Raw genomic sequence first — 13667 nt, 5'->3', positions numbered from 1 at the left:
AAAACAGGTTCTCACAAAAACATTTATATCCTAAAGAGGAGAGACTCCTCCAAGAGAGAGCTGTTCACAGATGCTGCCTGCCTCCCTTCTGGTTATATACCTTCATGCCGCATGAGTTCCACTCTCTGAGGAACTGCCACCGATAGTTTTTCTTCAGCAGCAAATCTTTTCTCTTCTACAACAGTTTTCTTAGTAACTTCAGCTTTAAGAAAGCATCAAAGTTGAAGCTTAAAATTCAATAATTACACCAATTCCCCCTTCTCCCTAGAGTTTGGGAAAGCGTTGCAGTATGCCACTTTCATTAGCCAAGTGGATGAAGACATTACACATCCCAAGGACACACACAAGAAAGTCTCTCAGAAGCGAGACAAAGAGGGAACACACTCGACCGATGTAGCAAGAACTCACACATTACAAGATTTCTTTAGAAGATTGAGACCAATCCTACCTCGGGGAGGAGCTTTCTTAGGGATGGGAACTGGAACAACCTCCTCAGGAACAGGTTTCTTAGGTGGCGCTGGCATAAGAAACATTATGCATAGTTAGAGCTCTGATGCTCTCCCACTGAAGCCCAGCACAGAGCTTGTCCCCCACACTCTTCACGCACCACAAAGCTCACAAGTCATCCTTGCCTTGAAGCATAACATTGTAAAAGATAGCTTTTGTAAGACAGTTGGCAATACCTTTTGGTGGCGGAACTTCCTCTTTCCTAGGAACAGGTCTTTTTTCTTCAGGAACTTTCTTCTTTGGTATTTCTGGCACTTTAAGAATAACATTTATATATATTTTAAAAATCTTACAGGCAAATGAACGTAGAACAGACAGGCCCATAAAGAAAGACATGCAATTAAAGAAGCTTGGAGGAAAGACACAGTTATGGAGATGCAATGGGGTACCTGCTGGTGGTGGGGACTCCTCTCTTTGAGTAATGATGGTTATTTTTTCTTCTGTGACCACTTTCTTCTGCACTTCGGGAACTTGAAAAGACATTTGTAGAATTGGGTTTATATTTTTCAAAGTAGCTAATGTATAATTATTTTGAAAGAGCCTAGACAGGTAGACACTTCGGTTGAGTTGTCACTGATCATAACACACCCACTTTGAATTAAACAGACTAGTTAACAGATAAACACACAATGTTTTGCACTGGAGACATAAAATTGGGGTCCTTTATTAGGCAAGTAACCCTACCTTTAGCTGGAGGGGCTTCCTTCTTTTTCACAGGAACAGGAATCTTTTCTTCAGGAGCAGGTTTCTTTGGAGCTTCTGGGACTTAAAGTTTTAAAATAGCAGGTCAGTGAGGGCATGTTTCATTTCTGTGAATGAACAGAGGCACATCTCCAAAGCAAAACACAGTGCATTAACATTGCAGACTGTTCACTGGTATAAGTAGAAAGATTCCACATTAAAGTCAGGGTATAGTAACTGTCACATACAATGTTTTAGAAGCATTTAAAAGATTGAAATGTGTTATGTAACAGAAGCGTGTATAGAATTAATTCCTGTATGTTATAGAATTCATTCCTATATGTTAGTATGATTTTTTGTGTATATGTGTACATGTGTATATTGGTGCATGTTGTGTATGTGTGTGTTTTGGGAGGGTAAGAATAATGTTAGATGTTATTTCTCATGTGCTATGCACTCACTGTTTTCCTTTAACACACCGCCCTTCACTGGCCTGGACCTTGCCATGTAGGCTACATTCACTGACTAGTAAGCCCCAAAGAAAGTCAATGTTCTCTACTCTCCCACCCTCAAGTGTTCTGGAATACAAGTATTCCATATGGTCTTTTATTTATTCTATTTAAAACATGTACATGATTTTCAAATATCAAACATGGATGGTCAAGGCCAGCATTTTACTAAGTTTGCTCTTCACCCTCCTCAGTATGATTTGATGAAAACAAATCAGCTGGGGATTATACCAACAATGCAGAGTATGTGTAGAGTGTATAGGAAAAAAGTCTCTTCATACATTGTTGTGAAAGAGGGATAAATCACAACGCCTTATGACCTTTCTAAATAACACTGTAGAATAGTCATACCCATGTAGCTGTACCCTGCTGACTGCATTCTGAGTTTCTGTTTCTGGTTGCTTAAAGTATAATCAAAATGTAGGATACCCTCTAGAACAGGTCCCTCAGTAGGACAGTATGCCAATGGCTGTAGGGACCTTTATATCATAAAATGTTGTATATGTATACACAGGTGTTTTTCTGTAAGAAATTCTGTCATTTAGAATACACTCTCAAATATTTATAGTAGCCTTAAAGAATTCTAAGATTCACAGGGAAAATAAATGTCAAAACTCTGTTCTACCCTTCTGAAGACTCGGTACATTCACTCTCCCATTAACACAGCCTCCCCTTAATCTCCTCGTCATTGACACAAGACAATGTCTTAATGAAGAAGACACACACATGAGTGTGAAAGAGAGATATTTGCTTGTATAAACATGTCTGTAAAAGATGTTCCACAAATCCTTCTCAAGGATGATATTAAACATTTAAGATTTGACATAATTACTTCTTATAACACCTTTTTGGCACTACCTAAGGAATGTTCAGAACAAGAAATAATATTTAACATGGGTATATCCCCAAAGGTGACACACATGTTTTAAACATGAGGAACATGCTGAAGAGATGAGAGACAAGGACAACACAGTACAAATGAAGACTGTGCAAAGCAGAGCTGGCCCCTGGGGGTGACAGCTGTCTCTACCAGGAGTTCCGGATACCTTTTGGAGGAGCAGCTGGCTCTTTCTTCTTGGGAATCGGAACTGGCTTTTTCTCCTCTGGCACAGGTTTCTTGGGAGCCTCAGGAACTTTAAAGATAACATTGTTGAAACAGTGTTGAATGTTACAGTCTTCTGAGACACTTAAGATTATAGGAAAGCACAAAGCCTCATTAAGAGCTTAAGAATTAAAAAGTAGTTTAGTGTGCTCTACTTGTGGCTAAACGGGATGCTGAGTACGTCAATGCAAGGCAGACATCACACACATGACATGAGGTAGACACATACCCAGGTAGGATGGTCTGGCATGTAAAACTGTTATTAACGTGTTACCACAAGTTAATGGAATGCATAGATGGGGAGTTAAACATGTAAGAGATTGTTTACTGATAACATGTTGTCAATACGTAGGTCTCACAAACAAAAGATCCAAAAACAACAGAACCCAAGAAATATTATTCTACCTTTGGGTGCTGGGGGTTCCACCTTCTTAGGAATGGGAACAGGGACCACTTCTTCTGGAACTGATTTTTTAGGTGGTTCAGGGACTTTAAAAGAAATGTACTGTGTTTGAGAAACTGCTCACCTTGATAAGACATAGGTTCTTATAAGATAGGAACAAAGAGTAGATGTTCCTCCCTTTTGCCAGCTGGATACAAGAAAATCGTATTTCAGAAACCAAGATTTGTGGAGATGGCTGAATGGCCAAGTAGAAAAGGAACAACTATGATTGCCATTTTAATGGAATGGGTTTCTATAACGGAAATAGTGGAAGAACTCTTGCTTTGTTTAAAGTCAGTTGGATGAGAACAATTAGGTGATATTAAGTGTTTTTAAGTTTGGCTGGGGAAAGAGGATATAACTTTGGTGTAGAGTCTAGAGCCCTCCCTCCCTCCCTCCCTTCCTCCCTCCTTCCCTCCCTCCCTCCTTCCTTCCTTCCTTCCTTCCTTCCTTCCTTCCTTCCTTCCTTACAAGGTTTTACTATGAGGTCTAACTGGTCTGGAACTTGCTTATGCACACCAGGCTAGCCTCAGACTCACCGAGATCTGCCTACCCCTGCTCCTTATCATTGGGATTAAAGATGTGCATTACCTTGTCCAGTGGTTACTGTATCTTTCAATTTCAGTGATGGGGTAAATACTGACACACCTGCTGACAGAATAACTAGTACTCAACGGTTCCAAGTTAGAAAGATTTGGCCAGTAGGCAATCATCCTATTGGATCCTTGCTGCACAAAGAGCAGCTGCAGACAACCCCAGAAACAGAGGGAGTAATAAAAGGCAGAAAAGCCAGAAGTTGTAAGTTTTGAGTATTAATGAATTTCTAATATAATTTACTTAAATGATAAATTTACAAGGTTGAGTTTTTAATACTTCTGGTGTATTGAACTCCTAACTGAGAAGATGCTTCACATTTTAAATAAGGCCTTGGTGATCTGGTATAAGGGGCTTCTTCACATCGTATCTCCAAATACATATGTCACCAGATTGAAGTGCAGAGAGAGGGAGTGAAGCCTTGTGTGTTTTATTCCTGTGCTTTCCTTATGGTCTTTCTAATCTCTCTCCAGTGAGTTCTTTGTCCATCCAGTCAACTGTGTGGCTAGTTCTGATCCTTAGTATCAGTGTAGTTACATACTGAATTTTGTCTGAAAACATTTTACACATAAAATGAATTTACTGATACCTTTGGGTGGTGGTTCAATCTTTTTGGAAACTGCAACGTGAATTTTCTCTTCAGTGACAGTTTTCTTTTGTACCTCGGGGACTTTTAAGAAAATACACATCTTAATTACTGATAGATCATGTTGTGGATGGCAATTGTAATTTACTAAGAATACCAAAACAAAAAAAAGTAATTAAAGGCAACAGACATGAAAGGGAAAAAAATAACAGAGGAATACAAAGAGACAGAAAAGCCTACATCATCACACACTAGGCAAGAAGGGAATTGAAAAACTCTGTTGTTGGTGGTTTTTTTTTTTATCTGAAACTGTGCCTTCAGCTCTCAAATTCAAAACTTCCATATACCTGTGACAGACACCTCCTCCTCTGTGTGAGAAGCAAAGAACATCTTTTCTTCAGAGATAACCATCTTCTTTGTGTGCACAGCTGGTACTTTAAAAAGAGCATTGCCACGTTAGTATTTCCTTTTCTAGGACAGGACATCAGATGAGACACAGACAGTACACCACATGATGATGTACAATATGCAAATCTTTAGACACAGATTGAGTGGGTTAGTATGATAGATAAAGAACAAATCTAGTTTCAAGTAGAAAACAAATCATGTTTTGCTCTGTCTGGACAAACGACCCATGCAGTCCCATATCAAGTACAATTAAATGAGAATCAAATAGCCACAACTTCTTCACATACAATGCACCACTTCCCCAAATATATTAGGCTCAATTTATATAAATTAAAGGGTCGAGAATATCACATGCAATGTAATACACTGCATGGTACAGTTAGAAGATTACTCGTTAAACACAAAACCTTCCTTAAATTAAAAAGAAAGTCATTTCTAAGCAAGACCAAAAGCAAAAATAAAGTTATTGAATTATACATAGGTATAATCCAAAATAAAGTGTGTACTACACAAACTGAAAAGTATTCATGGTGCTTTTGGATAATTTAGCAATATGTTCAGATATCCAGATGCACAGACTTCAATAATCGGATCTTGTAGCTTTAAATAAAGATGTATACCTTTCACTTCAATTATTTCCTCCTGCACTGGAGTCCGGGAAGGTTTTTGTGGAACAATCTTCTTGGAAACTTCGGGTACTTTAAAAATATGTACAAATATATTTGTATTTGTGAAAGATATTTCATAGTACAAAATATCAAAAATATGTCAGCTTGGATAACTATATAAATAACATGGTGAGCACATATCAGAGAGCAGATCACTTATGTACATGTTACTAGAAGATTCTTTAAATGGTATCGATACCTTTGGTGACTTGAACTTTTTCTTCCTCCATTCTCCGAGTAGTCTTTTCAACTTTTTCAACTACTGGCTTCTTTACAACTGCAAATATTTTAAAGAAATTGCAGTACTTTTAGAATTTCTATTAAAATCCTCTCTCTTGCTCTGTACATACACACATATGTATGTAAATATGTATACAGATATACATAACAGTTTTAGAGTCAGGCAGGTTTGGTGTTTTCAACCTTAAGCACGAGTTCCTGGAACTGTTTATATTTACTTTAATTTTACTGTAAGATTCTTTTATCTTAATATTTTTTTGCTATTTTGAGTAGATATAAATTCTCAAGAGAAAATTCATAGATACAATAAACTTAGAGAAGAAGTTGTGCCTATTGGATTTAACTGTTGATTCAGTCATCCTTGACAAACAAGCCATGATAAGGACCGGAATACTCTGGCTTATTTAAATGATTCTAAACACATACCTTTGGGAGGTGGTACTTTCTTTTCAGGCACTTTGGCTGGGATTTTCTTCTCATGTAATTCTTTAATAAAAAACACAAGATAAACAGAGATGCTTAAATCAGTCAATTCTAATAGGCTGTTGTTTGTTGAAGATGATAAAAAGCTAAGAATAATTTAGTATTGTGTAAGGAATTCTTCATGTTGGGGAGGGTATGACCAACATAAGTCTAATACAAAGTTTCATGACAGAATTAAGTATCAAGGCACCTGGGATGTAGCCTTAGTACTGGGGTTAAGTGGTTCAACCTGCAATGAGATAGCATCATCTCACTTAGAGATGATGTCTACTCTAGTGATCAATGGATTAAAGATCCATAGCCTTGGAGAAACCAAAGTGATCATCTTCTCTTTCATGCCCATCATACACCAAGTAATAACATCAAAAGGAGCAAAAATGAGGTGTAGAGAAAGAATCCACCCAGTGGATGCATACCTTCATGAACCTCCTTTTGAACCTGAATTATTTCTCTTTCGTGGTAAATCTCTTCCCACTCTTCTTCCCCTTCATCGTAACCCTCTTCCCTCTCATAGTATTCCTGTCCTTCTTCAAAGTCTTCCTCCCATTCCTCATGGACTTGCTTTTTAGCTTCCACCTTGATCTCTTCATAGTCTTCATCTGGTTCTTCATAATACGGTTCTTCATAGGGCTCTGTGTATGGCTCCGTTTCCAGTTCTTCATAGGGCTCTTCCCAAGGCTCTATGTGAACTTTCTTTTCATAGACTGCTTCCTCTCGTTCATACACAGCCTCTTTTTCTTTATGAATCTCTTTCTTTCTGGTAATGGTTGTTATTTTTACCTCTTCAGCCTTAGAGGACACATCGATAATTTCAGACGCTGAAAGACAAAAGGAGTAGGGGGAGGAAGAGAAGGAAAAATCATATTAATTACACCCATTGGAAAGCTTTATCCAAGGGAAAACCACAGTCATTCAGTACCAAGCACCACAGATGCTGTAGTATTAGGCTGATAATCTCTTGTGGTTTGCTTTGTACGGGTTCTACTTTATTAACTAGGCAACATGACAGTATCAAAATGCTCTTTGCTCTTATTTGAGGTTTCTTCTAGTGTCAAAAGTATAGATTGAATAGATAGTTTCACATTATTATACCTTCTATCATTTTATGTGAACTCCAGTTTGGAGAGCTCCTAGTAACTCCCCATGAGGCATGAGATCAATATTACTTATAAATCCTTAATACTTTATGGATTATAATGTAAAGTTTAGAAGGGGCTCTTCCCCTTCCATCTGTGGCTCCCTTTCCCCGGGAAGAGCACTAGGAAATAGCCATTGTTTCCAGCCTTTCTCACAATGGTCGAGGGGACTTGAAAATTTTACAATAACCGGGAAGCCTAATATTTAAAAACAGTAAAGAGAATATATGCGAACTTCAGGAGTAAGTTATAAAATGCTTAATAATTCCTGTTTTTACTTACCTTTTGCTGGAATCATGGGAGTAGGAGGTGGAGGCTTCTTGGCAACTTCTGGAACTTCAAAAAAACACAAAGCGCATGCTTACATTTAGACTGTGTGTTGTTTAATGTTTACTGATCTAGAGTACCATCGTGGTCCTTTGCGTAATGATTTGTTACTCATGTAGCATCCCTTACAGGAGCAGCATAGAGCCCCCATTGTTTCCAAACCAAGCTAATATGAGTTGCTATGACAAATCAGGGTAACAAACCACCCGGAGCCTGGGGTTTCGTTTTAGTTTAGGCTAGTTTGAAAGAATTCAGACGTAGAAAAAATAGCAAAGGAATGTGTAGAGGGTCTAGTGCTTAACGCTCACGCCTTTGCTCTTTTCAGTTATTAACTTTAAAGTTCACCAAACATCCGTGCTTTCAAAAGGACCACTCAGGAAAGCCTGTGTGACGGTCAGTGTCTGCGCCTGTGTTGGCCTCTGGGTGAGAGGTTGCTAGTGCTTTCCTTCTGTGTCAAGAGGGTTAGAGCTGATTTTTTACACTAGTCATCTAAATGTCTTCCATAAGCCCTCCAAGATATATTACCTTTCTTCTAACTGTGCCATTTTCTGTCTTCAAATGGTAAGACAAGAAAACCAAGGAGGATCCTGAGTTGGGCTATAGCAGCAGTATGTAGCACTAACCACTGAACTCCTTCTGGGAGGATGTGGTCAGGAAGAGCAGTGGGACCTTGATTTGAAGGCTTCCTTCAAGTCATCAGCTATAGACAGCAAATGCTCTCTGTTTGTGCCATCAGTTGCCAGTGGCAGGCATGGACTCGGGAAGATGGGACTCCAAGAGGATGAGGGAGATGAGGGGATTTCCCGCCTCAGAACTCCAGCTCTTGCCCTCCCTGCTTCCTACATTCCTAGGTTTCCATAGTGAAAACCTTAAAGCCTTATCTTAATTAAATTTTTATTTGACTTTTAAAGTTTATTATAATACCTGGTGGTGGTGGTGGTGCCTCTTCTTTGGGCTTTGCAACAACTTTTTTGGTGTCTTTCTTCACACCCTTTTTGGTCACTAAAAAAAAAAAAAAGTCAGATATAAGTAAATGTTTTCATGATGAGAGCAAAATAAACTTTATTGTGAGATTCTTGCTTCAGAAAAATCTTGTACTAAAACATAAGAGAGAGCGAGAGAGAGACAGAGAGACAGAGACAGAGAGAGAGGAGAGATTTTAGATATATTAGGTAGAATATATACTGTGGTTTTATATGTCCACTGATCGTATGATGGACAAGAGTTAGCACTATCAGAAGATCAGGAGGAGAGCAGGTATGGCCTCTCCTCTATGTTTCATTTGGGTGTGGAAAACAAAACTGTCAGGGAACAGCAAATGGAATAGGAGAATTAAAGTTTAACCCTTGTCACATGTGTGAGGTATGGCTGCTGCTGCAAGGGGGTATTTATTGATCATGGCTCTGAACCATGTTGACTGTGGCCGTTAGCATTTGTGAACAGGGAACACCCTATGATTTTAAACATCTGATTTAAATTCTCACGTTTTGCAATGAATACCAGCAGTCATGTTGACATTTCCATTTAAAGGACAACACTTTTTTTTTTTAAACAGAAATTACTGCTTCTGACCATAGAAACATTATGGAATCTAATTTATGATTTTTGATTATTCCTCTCTGTGCCACAAGGAGATGAAATATATTCAAGGATGCTCATATAAATTACAAACATGTTTCTTTCTTTTATTGAAAGTGTATTAGCAGCCAGGGAGTGGTGGCGCATGCCTTTAATCCCAGCACTTTGGAGGCAGAGGCAGGAGGATTTCTGAGCTCGAGGCCAGCCTGGTCTACTGAGTGAGTTCCAGGACAGCCTGGGCTACACAGAGAAACCATGTCTTGAAAAAAAACAAAAACAAAACAAAACAAAAATATAGAAAGAAAGTGTATTAGCCACAAAATTGGATGAAAAATACTGAATTTCTTTGGAACTGGCTGAAAAATAGACCAAACATTTTAATATCTATTGTAGCAGGCATTAAGGGACTCAGATGTCAGTCCCATGACGTTATTATAGTGGTAGTGACCAGGTTATAGGAAAACATGGCTTTGACCAGATGTTTTCTGGCTATGCTGAGAGAATTTTCCTAGCAACTTTGAATTTGTAGCCCTAGGGAGTCTCAGGCAACCTGCTGTCTGGATTATACAGCTTCAGGGTACAAATAGTGCCTTACAGCTGCTTAAATGTTTAGCATTTGAGATGGTTAATTCCTTGTATGTTTAAGGGCTTGTCTGTTTTGTTTTGCTTCTGAGACAGGGACTTACTATATAGTCCCATCTGCCTTGTCTTATGGGCCTTGTGTTTGTGGTAATTGTCCTGTCTCTGCCTTCTGAGCTGGAAACTTTACTGCCTAGTTTATTAGTTACCTCACTCCTTAGTTAACATAACAAACACAAACAAATCCCCACAGAAGACCCAGCCAAACATGTCAAAGGTATTCTCAGCTATATTTTTGCATAAATAGTATCTTACAAAGAGTAGTTAGATGTATAATTGAAGAGAAAACAAACCACAATTTTCAGTTTGCTTCTCAACTAATATGGTATAGTTCCATAAGCTGCCCCACAAACTGGTTTTATTATTATCATATTGATTGTTAGGCATAATAGTTGAGGGCATTAAAATAAATTTAATTTTACCTATATCTAAGTGATTCCTTTGTTTTATATATATATATATATATATATATTTTTTTTATTTATATATATTTTTTTTTTTTTTTTCCCCAAGATAGAGTTTCTCTGTATAGCTCTGGCTGTCCTGGAACTCACTCTGTAGACTAGGCTGGCCTTGAACTTAGAAATCTGCCTGTCTCTGCCTCCCAAGTGCTGGGATTAAAGGCGTACGCCACCACTGCCCAGCTCCTTTGTAGTATTTTAAAAGTAAACATAACATTTGGGTTAATCTGATAATTTTCAGTTTCAAACCATGTAGCAGGAGTAACAGTTTTAAGTCAGTTTAACTTCTTGACCACAAGAGGGAGCACGAGTGATATGAAGTCACATTTTCAAGGCCAGACAGTGGAATTCTAAGGTTTACCACTTCAGTTAAGTGTAATACCTTCAATTCGTTTTGGTGGTGGCTTCTTCTCTTCAGGTAATGGAAGCAAAAGAGGGATGGAAGGGGCAGCCGCAGGAGGGATTTCTGAGAAGAAAAAAAAAATGCCTATCAGCATCATGTTCTAATTTCCTGTTTTATGAGACATCCCATGCATTTTGTTTATTAATTCAAGGTTTAATCAGAACAACTGACACCAGTATCTATTTATAGCATTAACTGCATGCTTCTTCTGGTTTTACAGTAGAGACAATGAAGTAGAATCTTACTTCTCTATACCCAGATGCTAAGGCTAGGATCTTACCTTCCGGTGGGACTGCTCTGATTGGCATGGTTGGGATAGGAACTCTGGAGTCGGGAATATCTGAAAGAAACATGTAGTGATGAGCACTGGGGAGCTGATAACGTACGTGCATTGTTCGGTCACTCCCAACAACCCCATGGGGCATGCAGACAGGATGATACTCATGAGATAACATACGTGGCACACAGTTCGATGCTCAGGAGACCTTGCTTAAGTCTGTATTCACACTTTTTGTGTGCTCCGAATAACAACTTCACCATGTCCATTTTCCCCAAATTCATTAAGTATAATAGTATTCTGCTTGAAATTATTTTACCAAATAGCATTTTAGTGAAAAAGAGAAATGGCAACTTCGTGTATTTTAATTGGGTTTCTGTATTTATAAAACTACACTCAACTTACTGTAAGCAAAAATTAATAATAGTTATATTACTATAAATAATAATGACATACCAGGAGGCTTCATCTCAAGTTTTATTTCTGCAAAAGAAGAAGAGAGTGTTATTATATGTAGAACTGTCTGGGCAAGAGGCTTGCTTTTAGGATTATAGCGTGTCCTCCATGTGACCCGCCCTCACCTTTGGTTGTTAAGTACAGTTCTGCTGTGCTTCTTGCTTCACCTCTGGGCTCCAGCCGAGCAATCACTGAGTAGACACCTGGAGAGGATAATCATCCTATGTTAGTTTCCCAATACACTTCTTTAGTTAATATAATATAAAGTGCTTACTTCTTTCTACCTGCCTTTTCCTCATGTTATAAAGTATGTCACAAAGGATTGTAGAATGTAAGCATAAAGGTAGAAATATCAGAAGATGGTGCAGGTGAGGATTATATTATATATTCACTGGCAAACTGTCCATGCAATTACCTTCATCATCTGGGGTCACATTGTGGATTGTCATGTAATGGCAGCGGCCATCATTTCTAAAGTTGTATTTCTGGCTCTCAGTCAGCTCTGTTGGTCCTTTGTACCAGGTAACTATGGCATCATCAAAGGACACTTCACACTCGAAAGTAGCAGACTGATGCTCGCTCACCACAATGTTCTGTATGCGCTTTGTAAACTGAATTGGTTCGGCTGTTTGAATACAAAGGATGCAAGGTTAGGCTGCATAGACAAAAATCTCTCTGCTGATGTGATTTCTCTCGGATACTTAAAGCTCTTGGTGGTTGAGCTAGGGTTTCATTATGTATCCCCACTGCCTTGGTCTTTCAAGTTCTGGAATTAAAGGGTGAACATGTGTACCACCAAACCCAGTGCAATTAGCATTTTGGGAGGGCATTACTGTTGAACCGGGGCCTCACAAAGAAGTGCTATGCCACCCCTGTTCTTTTTTTTTTTTTTTGAGATGAAGTATAGCTAAGATTTGCAGGCTGACCTCAAACGTTTTATCTTTTTGCCCCAGCCTCCCAGATACCCAGGGTTGCAGGTATGTGTTACCGTGCTTGGCTTCTATTTTTATTCACTTATAAAATAACAGAAAAGAATCAGAAACCCAAATGCAAGTGCAGAACAATAGTGACACATTCTTGTATTAGTAACCAAACTAGTCCCATTCTTCAGGCCATTCCTACAGAATGGATAGTGGACAGTGTAAAGAAATGCCCAGGAGTTCTTAAAATATTCATATGAAGGAAATACCACAGGGAGATTTGAACCCAAAGTCAAATTAAATTTCAAAAGCTGTTCATGAAATAGAAGGTTCGTAATGGGGTACACATAAACAACCCTACATTCAATTCCTTAGCAAACCCTTTCTTTTCTTGAGAAAATTATGTTTTTGTTATTTAGGACCTAGAATTTTCTTTTCTATAAAGATTTCCCTGGGGAATGATTTCAAATTCAATGGGAAATTTGCAATTCTAAATTTCAGAGAACTCTCCAGAGTTCAGAAACCCATTTTCTATGCACAGATAGGTAAACATAAAGGCACCATCCCCCTGGGGATAGTGTGCTTTTAGGAGCTGAACTAGGAGTGAGCAGACCTCCCGTCAGACTTGTGTGGAAGTCTGAGACTACACATGTAACCGTATCATGTGCACATGTCAGGCAATGATGTTCTGGTGAGCTTTGTCATTGATGAAGATATTTAAAACATTTACTTATTTTAAAATGATTAGGATTTAAAACTTTACCCCAATATGAAGCTATTTAAAAATTTTTAACTTTAAAAATGAGGCACTAATATTCAGTGTAAAATAATTCAGAAACATGAAATACCTCTGAACATAAGATTAATATAATTCTAACAATTATAATGGTACCAAATAATACGACAGTAAAAAAAAAAAATTCTGGATAGTTTAAGGTTAGTTCCCTAAAATGTAACAATTAAGAAATTACATATTATTGCTCGTTGAGTCAGAAATTTTACTTCAGGGATTCAGACAGTAGAAACAGAATTTTTAAAGAAAATCAGTATTTTTTTTTAAAAAAGCCATTACTCATCATATATGTTGTTAATTTTATCTATAAAATTTCATACCCCTAATGTCAAAGTAAGTCCCATAAAAAGTAGCAATTCCTAATCCCAGTTCCTTAGATTTGTATTTACAACTTCTTTTCTTTTCCAAGATTTTATTCTAGCAACCATAGACATAAATATGAAAATTATAAACTTTA

General features: G+C 38.0%; 1 protein-coding gene across 1 annotated transcript in view; it reads right to left on the bottom strand.

Moving 5' to 3' along the window:
* Positions 1-13667, bottom strand: part of Ttn (titin) — a 263679-nt gene that overhangs the window by 148647 nt on the left and 101365 nt on the right. The window contains 20 exon segments of the mRNA XM_028763034.1: positions 101-202; positions 449-517; positions 684-761; positions 897-977; positions 1192-1272; positions 2744-2830; positions 3205-3288; positions 4425-4505; positions 4769-4855; positions 5450-5527; positions 5697-5774; positions 6164-6223; positions 6637-7038; positions 7639-7686; positions 8608-8685; positions 10744-10827; positions 11045-11104; positions 11498-11524; positions 11623-11700; positions 11913-12122. Of these exon segments, the coding sequence (XP_028618867.1) occupies positions 101-202; positions 449-517; positions 684-761; positions 897-977; positions 1192-1272; positions 2744-2830; positions 3205-3288; positions 4425-4505; positions 4769-4855; positions 5450-5527; positions 5697-5774; positions 6164-6223; positions 6637-7038; positions 7639-7686; positions 8608-8685; positions 10744-10827; positions 11045-11104; positions 11498-11524; positions 11623-11700; positions 11913-12122 (1953 nt within the window).

The sequence above is a fragment of the Grammomys surdaster genome, unplaced genomic scaffold (assembly GCF_004785775.1).
Source record: "Grammomys surdaster isolate TR1022 unplaced genomic scaffold, NIH_TR_1.0 136, whole genome shotgun sequence".
Classification (NCBI taxonomy): Eukaryota; Metazoa; Chordata; class Mammalia; order Rodentia; family Muridae; genus Grammomys; species Grammomys surdaster.
This window is presented reverse-complemented; position numbering and strand designations above follow the sequence as displayed.